General features: G+C 32.2%; 1 protein-coding gene across 3 annotated transcripts; it reads left to right on the top strand.

Annotated features, from left to right (window-relative positions):
* The first annotated feature begins 81 nt into the window (after positions 1-81).
* LOC117131650 lies at positions 82-9,342 on the top strand. Of its 3 annotated transcripts, none has more exons than XM_033283709.1 (5): positions 82-1,495; positions 1,574-4,793; positions 4,873-5,090; positions 5,209-5,357; positions 5,443-9,342. In XM_033283709.1, exons 2-5 carry the CDS (start codon positions 4,750-4,752, stop codon positions 5,746-5,748), a joined length of 717 nt encoding a protein of 238 aa, XP_033139600.1. In that variant the 5' UTR covers positions 82-1,495; positions 1,574-4,749; the 3' UTR covers positions 5,749-9,342. The 3 variants fall into 3 exon arrangements, with proteins under 3 accessions (XP_033139600.1, XP_033139599.1, XP_033139598.1); XM_033283708.1 differs by having other exon boundaries at positions 82-3,130; positions 4,689-4,793; XM_033283707.1 differs by having other exon boundaries at positions 82-4,793.
* The last annotated feature ends 5,813 nt before the right edge of the window (positions 9,343-15,155 follow it).

Here is a 15,155-nt window from a genome sequence, read left to right as displayed (position 1 = left end):
ATAATTTGGGTATCTAAAAGGATGTAAACTTAATTTTTTTTTGAAACACTATTAACTTTTAGTTACTTATAATCGATTTTTTCGTATTTAATATTTTAATTGGTAAATTTACATCACAGATCGTTGCAGATTCATTGTTTCCCTCTTTTATCCTCCTCCACAGATCATTGGATTAAGAGGTACAATGTCTCTCTAATTTCTAATTTCTGTACACTACCACTCTTTTGAAATTAGACACCATCGTTCTGGGCATAAAATTGTTCGGTGCGTTATGGGAATAGGGATCTATACGTTTGATCCGATTCACAGATTCATCGTCGCAAATGGATAACTTAGATTCACTTCGGCAGATAACTACTGAGATTTTCAGATATATCTTGTCATGTTCTATTGCCCACTACATTCTGTCACCTGAATGTATCTTAAGATTTGATTTGCGATCTTGACAAGCTTATGAATTTTTGTTTCTTCCCCGTTTATAGAATTTTTTACTATATTAGCCATGGGCGTTCGTTTTGATTCAGTAGTTTGGATTTTTTGTTTTCCTTTTTAAGAGACATAAGGCTTGATTAGAGTAATCTCTACCTTTATATTTTTTTGCTTAGAATTATAGATTTTGATTTTTTTTGTATTCTGTTTTGCTGTAAGATTTTGGTTGTAGGTATTAAAAATAAATATTTTATTTTATATTTTATAAAGTAAAATATAAGTGCTCTAGTTATTTTGTTCTTTAATAGTCAAAAATCTAAGAAAATGGGAAAGAAACATCTTTACTTTTATTTTAATTTTTTAAAATATGATTGGAAGAGATTTATTCTTTAGAAAGAATGTGGGATGTGGAAAGACACTACGACATCACCTACCAATCAGCCCGTAGAAACCGTTCTGGTTTTTATGAAATTTGGTTCGATTCTGGTAAGAATATTGGAATTTACTAACACCTGAAAAATTAGGGGGGAGCTATTGGTTCCAGTTTGGTTTGGGACTCTCAAATCATTTGAAATAACTAAGATGAAAATATTGGTTAATTCAGGGTTTTGATATAAAATATCAAGTAATTTGAATTGTTCATATTAAATTATCGGATGATTTGCATAATTTAATATTATTTGGATAAAGTTATTCAGGCGATTTTGTATTTTTGGGTAGTTCATTTTTATATAATATTATATTTTGACAAATATAATTTTTCTTAGATATACAGTTATTGTAAACTAAATATAGCTACTATTTCTAAGAATGTAAATTATATCACAGATATTCTGTGTATCCATTCGGTTTTGGATTTTTTGGTATATAAAATGCTAGGCCTAGTATATATAGAGATATGGGTTGTTTGAAAAATTTTCTTCTTGATATTTCCCATTCTCATGAATCTCATGATGCTACTGCTTTAGAGACCTCCATACCAAGATATTGTCAATATTGGTCCTGGGGTGAAACTACACGTCGTGGTCAAGTTCTCGAAGCTGATGGGGAGAAAGCTATTGTTTAGGTTTGCCAAATTTTTGCTCTGTTCATTCATTAGCTTACTGTTGCTCTTTAGTTCACATCTGATGTTGTGCGTTAAAAGTTCTAGGTTGGTGGCCACTTGTGTCTTTTTGGGATGTTGCTTTTTGGTTACGCCCATGCTTTCTGTAGGAGTATCTTCTGAATTGAGTTACTCTAATGGGCATAAGAATCCAAAAGAGGTTAGTGAGGCAGTTCAATTCACGTTGAACAGAAAACCTAAGATTTTACTCCAGTGGACCCTTTTACTCCAGTGGACTCCTCATGCTTCTCACAAGATTAAGCTAGCTGTGAGAGGAGGTATATCATCTTTTGATTCCTTGTTTGATTGAATACTATGATGATCATATCTTACTTAATTGATGTTCTGTTCAATGTATATATATATATATATAGATTTTCCAAAAGCATCTGGTGACTACAAGTGGCTTAGCTCAGATATGAGGATTGTGTATGTGTCATCCTATGGAAAGAGGCCTGGAATAGCCATTGTGAAGACTGTATCGAATCGTGATCCTCAGAATTTTGATGAGGTGAGGAAACCAATTAATCATCACTTTTCATAGTATTTAATTTGTGTCAATTATATTACAATTCTCATCATATTAATATGTAGATTCTTGTCAGAGTTTTCGCAAGCCACGATAATGTAAGCTGTGATATAATCCTAGAGCCCATACTGAACAATGACCAGCTCGAGCCAAACTGTATCTTGAAACCAAACCTTATATCCATGGATTGCATTGACATGACCCTCCTAGTATACTCTCCCGTTGGTGGTATCCTTGCTATACTATTACATTATTTTTGTGTTTTTCGACACAGTTGCTATGTTATGCATGATAAGTGCCATCGTTCTAGAAGACGGTCCAGACGGATGTCTATACGGCACATATATAGGCGCTAAGCAGCTACAGATCATAATATTATTTTGTAGATGTTGAAATAAAGCTATCGAGTAGAGTTATTCCTCCTCCATTTTATTTAAATAACGTTATTAGATTGGCTAAGTTGTTATACACTACATTTCAATTTGTCAAGATGTTATTCACTAATACGCTACATCATCTCTTCTATCTATTGCTATCAAAATGTTTTGTAGCCTGGTGGTAGTATAAGAGGATTTTTTTTTTTGATGAAATATCAAACTGATTGAGAAATTAAGATGCCAATTTACATGGTTGACAGAATATAAAGAATTTTTAAGAAAATAATAACTAGAGCTGGCTAAAAAAAACATATCTAGAGCTGTCTAAACATCTGTCATAAAATGTGTTTCCATTTTCAAATACTTTTCATTCTCCATAACCATCTTCACGTGCATGCATAAGAACATAAACTGAAATCAAATCTTGATTGGGCAATCAAATGGTCAGATTAAGTTAAACTAAATTTTGACATTTATACTTCTGTTACAAAACCTGTTAAAAATTTATTAATTGATAATTTGGGTATCTAAAAGGATGTAAAAAAAATTAACTTTTAGTTTTTTTTTGAAACAGTATTAACTTTTAGTGATTTTTTCGTATTTAATATTTTAATTGGTAAACTTTTATAACAGATCTTTGCAGGCTCATTGTCTCCCTCTCTTCTCCTCCTCCGCAGATCATTGGATTAAGAGGTACAATGTCTCTCATTTCTAATTTCTGTACATTACCACTCATTTAAAATTAGACACCATCGTTCTGGGTAGAGAATTGTTCGGTGTGTTATGGCGAATAGGGATCTACAAGTTTGATCCGATTCACAGATTCATCGTCGCAAATGGATAAGTTAGATTCACGTCGGCAGATATCTGCTGAGATTTTCAGATATATCTTGTCATGTTCTTGCCCACTACATTCCATCATTTGAATGTATGGGTAGAATATAACTGACATTTGTAGTTTTTAAAATCTTTTCTAAAACATAATTCGAAGAGATTTATTCTTTAGAAAGAATATGGGATGTGGAAAGACACAACAAAACTTTTAAAGCACCTACCAATCAAGTCCATATAAATCGTTCTGGTTTATATGAAATTTGGTTCGATTCTGGTAAACATATTGGGATTCTGGCAAACATATTGGGAATCTGCTAACACCTGAATTTTTTTGGGTCCGACTGATTCCAGTTCGGTCCTTTAGATAGCTTCAACAAACTCGGATACAAACATCCTTTAATTTGAGGTTTTCAGATAAAATATCAAGAAATTTTCTTTGTTGATATGATTTGCATAATTAATACTACAGTGAAAACTCTATAAATTAATAATGTTGGGACTATGACATTTTATTAAGTTTTAGATTTATTAATTTACCAAAGTTTCATTTTTAGATTTTTCTATTTCAAGATATATTTTTTCCTTAAATAAGAAAAATATTTTATTTTAGTGTATATGCATTAATGTTTTTTGAAATTCGACATTGATATTGGTTCTATTATATAATTTGGTGTATATAAAATATATTTCCTAGAATTTAAATGTAGTTTAGATATAATTTTACTAAATATCATCAAACTATATTAAATGTTAACAAACTATATTAAGCGTTAAGAATATATAAAGATAAATTCATTCTAAATATACGACAAACAATATAATGATTGGTTTGTACATATATAAAATGTGTATACATATAAATTATTAATTTATACTTTTAATGAGATCATATATTTACATAAGATTTTCTAAAATGTTAATACCTTATTATCTTATTATCTTATCGATTTGTATTATATTTTGAACCGCCCAACTTGGGAACGGATAAATTTATTAATTTATAGTATTTCTTAATTAATTTGCTGAGTATTAATTTATAGAGTTTCTACTGTATCCGGAAAAAATATTCAGACAATATATTCTGTCTTTTTGGGTCCTTCATTTTGAAGAGTAATATATTTCGCAAAAATAATTTGTCAATTTTTTTAGATATATAGTTATTTAAAAATAAATGTAGCTACCATTTTTAAGAGTGTATGTGTCTCGGATATTCGGTTCTCGATTAGGTTCTGGTTCGGTTTTGGATTTTTGGTATTTAGAAATAGAACCGCTCGGGTTTTATCAGTCCAATTTTGGTATAGTTCGACTGTTTCAGATAAAATGTCTAGTCCTAGAATATATAGAGAGATGGGTTGTTTGAGAATTTTTCATCTTTGTATTTCCCATTCTCATGAATCTCATGATGCTACTGATTTAGGCTTTAGAGACCTCGATACCAAGATATTGTCAATATCAATTTTGGGGTGGAACTACAGGACATGGTTAAGTTCTTGAAGCTGATGGGGAGAAATCTATTGTTCAGGTTTGTCAAATTTTTTGCCTGTTCATTCATTAGCTCTCTAATGCTCTTTAGTCTCACATATGATGTTGTGCATTAAAAGTTCTAGGTTGGTGGCCACTTGTGTCCATTTGGGATTTTGCTTTTTGGTTACGGTCATGCTTTCGGTAGGAGTAGCTTCTGTATCGGGTTACACCAATGGGCATAAGAATCCGGAGGAGATTAGTGAGGCGGTCCAATTCACACTGAACATAAAACCTAAGATTTTACTCCAGTGGGCCCCTCATGCTTCTCACAAGATTAAGCTAGCTGTGAGAGGAGGTATATACATCATCTTTTTTTTTGTTCAAAAGGAGGTATATATATCTTTTGATTCCTTGTTTAGTTAAATACTATGATGATCATATCTTAATTGATGTTCTATTCAATATATATATAGGTTGTCCAAAAGCATCTGGTGACTACAAGTGGCTTAGCCCAGATATGGGGATTGTGGCTGTGTCATCCTATGCAGTTATCCAGGTAAAGAGGCCTGGAATAGCCATTGTGAAGACGGTATCGAATCGTGATCCTCAGAATTCTGATGAGGTGATGAAACCAATTAATCATTATTTTTCATAACATTTATTTTGTGCCGCTTTATCATTTACAATTCTCATCATATTATATGTAGATTCTTGTCAGAGTTTTCGCAAGCCACGATAATGTAAGCGATGATATGATCATAGAGCCCATACTGAACAATGATCAGCTCGAGCCAAGCTGTATCTTGAAACCAAAGCATAAGGCCTGCTTGCTCATGATGTTGCTAATACACTGTCTCGTTGGTTGGACACTTGTTATTTTAAGTCACTATTGTTGTTTTGGAGGACGTACTGGCTATGCAAAGCATCATAAGTCTCAGTGTTTTGAAAAACGGTTCAGACGTTTGCCTATTCGGCGCATAAGCGGCTGTAGATCATCAAACGATCGGTGGTGATTGGTTAATACTGTAGAAGCTGCACACAGCATTATTATAACTACATCACCGATTTGACAGCATTCAGACTTTGTTAACTTTTTTGTTTCTACAGCACTGCTTTAACTTTACGGCTGTACAACAGCTCTAGAGAACAATATATCTACAGCCTAGTTTTATGGGCTTTCAAAGTATATTTACATTAGCTTTATTCCAATATTAATTTGTAAACATTAAAACCCTAGTTCTTCGTATCATTCATCTGTTTTTTTTTTTTTCTGCTTTTAAATTTGATTTGACAATTAATATCTTATTGTTATTCTTATGGTTATGTATTTGTGTATTATGTCAAATTTATTTTTATTAAAATTTTAAATTAGTCTATTTTATGGAAAATTTTAAATTATCATTTTATTAATTAATTAGAATTAGAAATTATATAAATCTTATGATGTATTTATTAATAAAAAATTATACATGTATATATAATATAATCTATAGCTAAGTTATACCAATCATACTTTAAAAAAAAAACTACAGCAATAAAATCTACAGCTACAACAAAAAAATCTACATCAATAATCTTATAGCAAAAAAAGTAAAGCTATAGCTTCTACCAATCAACCCCGATATTTGTCTAGAAGTTGAAATAAGGTTTGTTTGCTATCGAGTAGAATTATACTAAATTCATATTTGTCAAAAATTGTGCATTGGAAATCCATGACTACATTTAGTGTGAAAGAAGAAAAACTTGTAAAATAACTAATATAAAACTAGAGAGTATTATTTTACCGCCTTCGGTTTTTAGATATTTTAGGTTCTTACGGGCATATTCGGACCTGGAAAGATCCAACTCGAACCCCGTCCATAAATTTATAGTACCCGAACATAATTTAATTTTAAAACCCAAAAAACTCAATAACTGAAAAAATTGATCCATACTCGAACGGGTACCTGAATGCCCATGTCTATCTGATTCTGTAAGCAAATAAAAAAATTATTTATTATCCGTTTTGAATTCTTATCATGAATAAAGTAATTTCATTCAAACTTGTGAAATTATTATGGTTAACACGTAAAACAAATAATGTGAGATTATTTGGAAAAATAGGTAAGTTCTGTTTTCTAATTCTGTGATAAATTATGTCCAATTATTTGGAAAAACAATAAATGAATTAGTTAAAGTTAGTTAAAAAGAAATGAATAATATGTAAGAAATTACTTAAAAATAGGTAAGTAATGTTTTGTATTTCAGTTTTATTAGAATATATGTTATAATTCATTAATTAGGATGAGACATGCGCTTTGTGCAGGGTAAGTGTATGTAATTAAAATATAAAACATTAGTATTGAAAATTTAAGATTTACATATGATTGTTTTTAGGGCTTTTTTCAAAATCAACCTAAAATTTGGAGTCAATTCCAAAACCAACCTCTTTTTTTTTGTCATTACTATTCATCCTTGAAAGTTCCAAATCCTCCTTATGTTTTTCAATTATTTACCAAAGTGCCATTATTAAATAATTATTTAATAATTTTGAAAATGAGAAAAAACCTATTACACCCTAAACATTTCTTCTTATTTACAACAATACCATTATCATCAATTTTCCAACCACCATAAACCACCATTTTTGAGCTCTTAAAACCTCAAGAATTCAATTTGTAACCACTTTTTTCTCTTTCTAAACTAACAAATCTTCATTTTCTCTCATTTCCTCTTCATTTTCATCTGAAAATCTTTCATAACTTCCATTTTTGTAATCTAAACTTTCATATTTTCGAGTTTATTCAGTGGTTAGTCGAAAAAGGTGGTTCTTTTTGGTCATATTTGGAGCTTGGACGGTGGTAAATGGTGGAAACGAGCTTTACACAAAAAAAAAGATAACTATTTACTGGGTTTTTGTCATTTTTCATATCTGTGTCGCGATAGTAGACTGTTTTGTATGTCTACTCTTATGTGTAGACGTACGATGCGATCTATTGTTCAACGCACAGGTTACTTTTGCAATTGACCAAAATAATTTTTTTTGTATAGTAGACTTCCTTAGAAGTCTGCATCTTAACCTTTGAAAACAAAAACAAAAAAGTAGGTAGACTTACTAAGAAGTTTACGTAAAGAGGTTAGTTTTTGCATTTGGCCAAACTCTATGCAACTTTTGACTTTTCATAGTAGACTTCACGAGAAGTCTACATTATGTAGACTGCTATGAAAGTCTACAAAAAGTCAATTTTGCATTTGACCAAAACTTTAACTCCGTTGAATAGGTTAGTTTTGTATTTGACTAAAAGATTATATAGTTGACCGAATCAAAAAATAGTGTAGACTTCATATTCAGTCTACTATTCTCAGGAAAAAAAAACGTAGATTGCATATGAAGTCTACTTTTTTATTTTGGTCAAATGCAAAACTAACCTTTCGAATTTGGGGTAGACTTCAGTTGAAGTCTACACATGTGTAGACGTTCATATCAATCTATTTGTACAAAGTCAAATTTGGTCAATTGCAAAAACTAACCTGTTTTAAAAAATTAAAAAATGTAGACTGTAAATGAAGTCTCCTTTGGAAAATCAAATTCTGGTTGAATTCTGGTCAATTGCAAAAACTAACCTTTTCAAAATGTAGACTGAAAATAAAGTCTACTCATATAAAATCATAACTTTTTTTTAAATACAAATGATAACCCATGGATTTTTCAATTGCAAAAACTAACCCTAATTATAGACTAACTTGACAGTCTACAAACGTAAACTGAAAAAACAGTCTATTATTATGTAGACGGATTATAAAGTCTACATAGAAAAATCTATAAAAGATGGATTTGTGTATTATTCGTAATGTATTTTCAAGATTTTTTAGTTTGACAGTGTGCGTTAGTTAATCCTAATGGTCTTGAGGTATTTTGAAAATATAATCTTTTATAATTATTAAATTACCAACATTTTGATTTTACTATCTAGTTAGCTAATAAGTGTAGATGTCTTTATAAGTCTACTTTATAATTTCAAAAGTGAAAAGAGAATACTTGTTGTGGTTGAAGAATGTTAGTTTATGGAAGAGTGATATGTAAGATCATTTCTACGTACCTTGAGAAAAAAATCAGAAATATTAGAATGGGACTCTCTTATGTTGATTATTAGTATTTATGTGTTTTTATTTACTCCTTACCGCACATAATTTTACAATAGAGATAGACAAGTGTGAAACTTATAAACTTATATTGAATTTGTGGTCTTGAGTCAGTATTATGTGCCATGTTTTATTGCTTTTAAGTTGTGTTACGTGATGACATTTTGTTGAACTGTGAGTCTTAACTTTGATGTATTCATTTGGAGTTGTATTAAACAAGTCTACTTTCGGTCGAGTACACTTCAGTACAGAATATCCAAGAAAATTACATAATACAGCAGTGATACAAAAGCACAATACAATATAGCTAGTACAAAGGCATATAATACAAACACCTATTACCAAAAACTTCATATCCTCCAATTCTAGCCAAAAAATGGTTGCACAATCAGGGCAGTTGAAGCGGCCACAAAGAGTGCAATCAACGATAGAACATAGACTTGGCCAATGAATGTGGCCATGGCTTAAAATACAAGAACTCCATAGACATACTGATGCTGCAAAATTAAACAGAGGAGAGTTGACTTTTAATACACACTCATGGATCTATAAAAGCTATGTCTATCTAGAAAACATAAGTTCGGTAATCTAAAAATCAATTTGCATTAATAAAAGACAAAAATTAGAAACCTGCAATGTCCGTAACAGTTGGTTGTGATACAGTATTGACAGTGGATACAAAGCTTCCGCCTTCTTGCAATTTTCTCGTCTCAGAGAGTTTCAAGATCGCTATTGAAGTCTACAACCGGTGGAGAATCTCTCTTAAACGCCTGTTAAACAAACAAATAAACAAAGTAAGACTCAAATCTTTTTTTGCTCTTATGATTAACAGAATTAAAAGTGGGACCAACCTAGACCGAGCCATGCCAGGACTGTAGGTCAGTCCTCTAAAGTGAAAGTCCCAGCCTGATAACCGATAGGCACCTCACTTGCCAGCAAGCTGTCAATGCCGGTTATGGCAGAAGAATCATCACTACTCTAGCTAGATTGCTTATAGCCTACTCATGATTTCTCTTGAAAAGAGTAGAGAAGTTGAACCTGCAAGGAAAAATCAGACTAGAAATGTCAAGGGAAAACTCCAAGGATTAACTATCAAGTTCAGTGAATATTACGAGCTGAAGTTACAATATTGTTGTGATTAGTTGTTTTGAGGTGGCCCTCTTCTTTCTCAAGCCCTTCAAAAGCTGCAAAAAAACAACCACTCGAACTTAAACCAGGCCCTTACGGGTAAAACAAAACTGAACTCTGAGATTTATCGAATCAGTTTGTACATTCACACAAGACATGAACCAGATAAAGAGAAAATTACCTCAACAGTTGGATAGAGAGACATACATACACAATGTTCCTTCGCCGGCTCAGATCTGAAAAAAAAAGCAAAAAGTTACTTAACAACGGCACGACTACGACACGACTCTGACAACGACGACGAGACACGACATCGACAAAGACTTCAACAAAGACCAAAATCTGTGAATCAACATGAAACAGAACAAATCGAAGACTACTACCTTACAGAGGGAAGATATAGCAGCAGCAGCGGGACGGCAACCAGTGTAAGCGGCAGAAACGGGTTGACTTCACCGGAAATCGCCCGAGAGAGAGAGAGAGAGAGAGAGTAACGGCCGCTAGGGTTTGTCTTTTTTTACCAAATGAAGACTAAAAATTGTATTTATATGTCGGGAAAGTTATCCGGTTAGGTTAAAACTTTTCTGGTTTAATACTTGTTAGATTATATTATTTTGGTTAAATTAAATTGTTTCCGGTTCCGTAGACACACAAGTAGGTCTACAATCGGTATGTCTATTACAATTTTTTATATATATATTTATATATTTATATAAATTATTTTTTGTTCTTTATTTATATATATAATTTATTTATTTTTTCTTTATTTTTATAATAAGTTTAATATATGATATCATTTCCGTTTCCATAAAAACAAAATTTAATCAATCTTTTTTGTAATTTCAGGTCTTATTAAACTAAAAAAGACGTCTACTATACCCTAAATTAATCAATTGTATCCTAGTAGACCAAAAAGACGTCTACTATACCCTAAATTTAATTTAAAATTTAAGATTTTTTGTAAATACCAATAAAATAGACTGAAAAGGACGTCTACAGATAAATAGACTTTATTGTAGGTCTACGAAACCCTAAACCCTAAACCACAAATCTCAAACGCTAAATGTTTTGCTTGATAATCAAAAAGTCTCAATTGTACAAAATATAAACTACTAAACATTACTATGCAGATTTAAGATAACAAAACAATAAAAAAAACAAAATCTAAAATCCAACCCTATGAAATCAACTACTAAAAGACATAACATGTAAGAACATTTTGTTTCTAAACTATGAACATTGTCTAACACATGATAACCAAATTAGTATATATTCTTCAAAATTGTTCAATTATATGAAATTTTAATTTATTTAGTTCATATTATCCATTATATTGATGATTAGTTAAAAATATCACAATAATTATTTTTATACATTTTCAAAATTAAATTATTAGATCAAATTAGAGTGTAGACTACAAAATAAGTCTATAAGGTAGACATCGTAGGAAATCTATATATATGTAGACTTCTTTTATTACGTGTAGACTTCCGAAGGATAGAAACGTAAAATACATTTCTGTTTTTTTGTTTGGTCATAAGGGTTAACTAGTATTTTCACTACCCTTTTAGGTTTGTTTTGCATTTGACTGAAAGTGGGGTACACTTTTAGATTTGACTTGAATATTTGGGTTGTTTTTAGCAAATGTCCCTTGTTTTTATGTGTATTTATCACATGCATTCATCATGAAATGTTCCTTGACAATGGTTCGGCTTGATTCCATGCATTCATCATGAAATGTTCCTTGAATTGTGCAGCCCTAAATAAAAACATACATATCTCTGTTATTTAAGGCCATAATGCAAACACAGATTACTTATCACGAAACAAAACTTACCCTCTCGTCCCCAATTAAGAGCTCTGTCTCTCGACTTGTGATTAAAGTGTTTGTCTTCCATTTGCTAATAACTTGCACACAAACTGCAGGTTTCTTGACACATTTTGATGAGATAATAATATGTATATTTTTCTGAATTTTTTAGCGAATATAATGAAGTCATATGAACCCCTATGAATGTATAAGATTAGATAAATTTAAATAAATATTGTATTGTTAATTTTTTATTCACAATGAAGTCCAGTTTTAATTTTCCAAACATTTTTTTTTAAAAAAATTGGTGTTATTTTGTCATTTTACACCTAAAATACATATATATCGAAAGTATAAATTATCTATACATAGAATAATATACTACGAACAACAAAAAATTTGTATATGCAAAATTTAATTAATATATATATATATATATATATATATATATATTGTAAAGAAATAATTCTTCTTCTTATCTTTATATAAAAAATACTTTAAAGTATATACATTTCTTAAAGAAAATTTCTATAAATTAGTAAAATATCATAATTTAAAAATTATTAATTTATAAAATTTTTACAGTATATCTAACAAACTGATTTTAAATATATCTAACACTAAGCCCCACAAATAAAAATTTCAACGAAAATTTAATTTTAAAATAAATGTTAATATCATACATATATGGACAATTCTCCTAAATAGACAATTTTCAAGTTTTAGTCACAAAAATAGACCACAAGGAAGAAAATGACCAAAATGTTTCATTTAATAGGTAAAAAGACCCTAATACTATAGATATATTAAAAAAATATATATATATTTTTATAGTTTTAGATTATATGTTTTCAAATTCGAACTTTTTTATAATTTTTTTTTTGAAATTTTTCTTCTTCATTTTTTTAATTTTTTTTTAATTTTTTTTCGTAATTCGAAAATATTTTTGAAATTATTTTTAAAATTTTAATTTTTAAATTTTAAATTTTTAATATTTATTTTTCATTTTATAAAATTTTAGACCTCAATCTCAAATTTCCACCCCTTAACTCTACACCCTAAGGTTTGGATTAGTTAATCGTATAAATATATATTTACCTTTTTAATAAAATATTTTGGTCATTTTGATCTTTAAAGTCTATATTTGTGACTAAAACTTTTTTTTAGTGCTATCCTAGAATATTTCTCAACATATATTTGTGTAATTAATTACTGTAATCTATCATCTTATCTTTGTTAATTACTGTAATCTATCATCTTATCTTTACCATCATAGATCCGAGGCAACCACTTCCTGAAGCCGTTAACGTTCAATTTGAATCAGGGGAAATTAGTCGTGTACTGGTGTCGAGCCCTTGGATGCCACCAGTTTGTAGCTTCTGCAAGGAAATTGGTCATTGCCTCAAGAGATGTAAAAAGGCCCCTGTCACCTGTAAGACTTGCAAATCTACAACTCACCTATTGGAAAACTGCACAAGGTCTAACACCAAGGAGCAAAAAAATACCTCCTCTAGGAGAAACAGAGCCCCCCCCCCCCCCCCCCCCCCCCCGCTTCCGATCCCGTCGAGCCTCCTGCTGATCGTCCAGTTGAGTCCCAAATGTCTCTGGTAAGCAGCTCCAAATCTTCAGAGGGGAAGGTAGCGGTTTGTCAGTGTCCGAGAAGTCTATAGCCATATCAGACCCCGTTCTTGAGAATGAGACACTTCGCGTATCAAGCTCCTCAGAGGTTGAAGAGGATTCTTCAGATATCTCCTCAAGGGAATCAGAATACGAGCTCGATGAACTGAATGGTTTTAAGAAAGTCCTGTCGAAAAGACAGAGGAAATTGGCTAGGAGCAAGGGCTCCACTCCTATCTAAATAATGTGTAACGACCTTTTTTGTTGGAACGTGCGCGGGTTCAATGTATACAATCACCGCAGCGGTTTTAAAAAATGGTATAAGGTAACCAAACCTATTTTCGGAGGTATCATAGAAACTCATGTAAGGCAGCCCAAGCAAGACAAGTTCATTAGAGAGCTGATGCCTGGCTGGTCTTTCGAAAATAATTATAACTTCTCTGAGTTGGGGAAGATCTGGGTCATCTGGCATCCATCTGTTAAATGTGTCACTCTCCTCAAATCGTTGCAAATGATCACTTGTGAAGTCCTACTTCCCAATGCTGTGCAATGGATGGTTGTGTCGATTGTGTACGCTTCCAACTGCCCAGACGAAAGGAAACTCCTCTGGTCTGAGCTTAGAAATGTCGCATCCACACTGGTTAATTCCTCCAAGCCATGGATCGTGATGGGGGATTTCAACCAAACACTCTACCCGGAAGAGCACTCTTCTCCTGCGTCGCTAAACGTTGACCTTAGGATGCGGGAATTTAGATCTTGTCTCCTAGATTCTGAACTGTTTGATCTCTCGTATCGGGGCAACCCTTTCACTTGGTGGAACAAGAGCAAAACAACACCAATATCCAAGAAGCTTGACAGAGTATTAGTCAATGATGTATGGTCTGCTTCTTACTCAGACTCGTTCGCAACCTTTGGTCCAAATGATTTCTCTGATCACGCCCCTGCAATGGTCAGTCTCAGTATGCCGGGAATTCGAAGTAGGAAGCCTTTCAAATTTTATAACTTCCTGCTCAAGCACAAAGACTTCATAGAGCAGATTGCAGACTACTGGTACTCTTGCAACGCAACAGGGTCTGCGATGTTCCGTATCTCCTCCAAGCTGAAAGGACTTAAAAACACTATCCGTAGCTTCAGTCGTGATCACTACTCTGACCTGGAAAAGAGAGTCCAGGAAGCTCACGAACAGGTCTTGATTTGTCAAAACAATCTTCTCTCCTGCCCTTCTCAGGTTTTCGCAGATCAGGAAGCTAGTGCTCAGGAAAAATGGCAAATCCTAGCTACAGCAGAAGAAGGTTTCTTATACCAGAGATCCCGGATAACTTGGACTAAAGAAGGAGACAGTAGCTCTGCTTTCTACCATAGGATCATGTCGCTCAGGAAATCTGCTAATCATATTCATTATCTAATGGATGATCATGGCAACAAAGTGGAGACCCAGAAAGAGATTCAGGATCTGTGCGTGAGCTATTACGCAGAGCTGCTGGGGGGGGGGGTGAGACTAACCATGAGAGTTTTGAGCCAAGCGATATTGATTTGCTTATCCCATTTAGATGCTCTTCAGCTCAAGCAGAGGAACTAGAGAAGGAGTTTTCTGCAACGGAAATCAAGGATGCTTTCTTCTCCCTCCCCAAGAACAAAACTTGTGGACCGGATGGATACACAGCTGAGTTCTTCACAAGCTGTTGGAGCATTGTAGGGCCTGAGGTTATAGAAGCAGTCTCAGAATTCTTCAAATCGGGTCAG

The sequence above is a fragment of the Brassica rapa genome, chromosome A02, assembly GCF_000309985.2.
Source record: "Brassica rapa cultivar Chiifu-401-42 chromosome A02, CAAS_Brap_v3.01, whole genome shotgun sequence".
Classification (NCBI taxonomy): domain Eukaryota; kingdom Viridiplantae; phylum Streptophyta; class Magnoliopsida; order Brassicales; family Brassicaceae; genus Brassica; species Brassica rapa.
The sequence above is the reverse complement of the archived record's forward strand: the minus strand, read 5'-3'. Positions and strand labels throughout refer to the sequence as shown.

What these genes read in the sequence shown, in the direction of transcription:
- LOC117131650 (XM_033283709.1), top strand. Translation starts at nt 4,750, where the DNA reads ATGGTTAAGTTCTTGAAGCTGATGGGGAGAAATCTATTGTTCAG. An exon ending in GGGAGAAATCTATTGTTCAG is followed by an intron (nt 4,794 to 4,872) that starts GTTTGTCAAATT and finishes GTGCATTAAAAG; the next exon opens with TTCTAGGTTGGTGGCCACTT. An exon ending in TAAGCTAGCTGTGAGAGGAG is followed by an intron (nt 5,091 to 5,208) that starts GTATATACATCA and finishes ATATATATATAG; the next exon opens with GTTGTCCAAAAGCATCTGGT.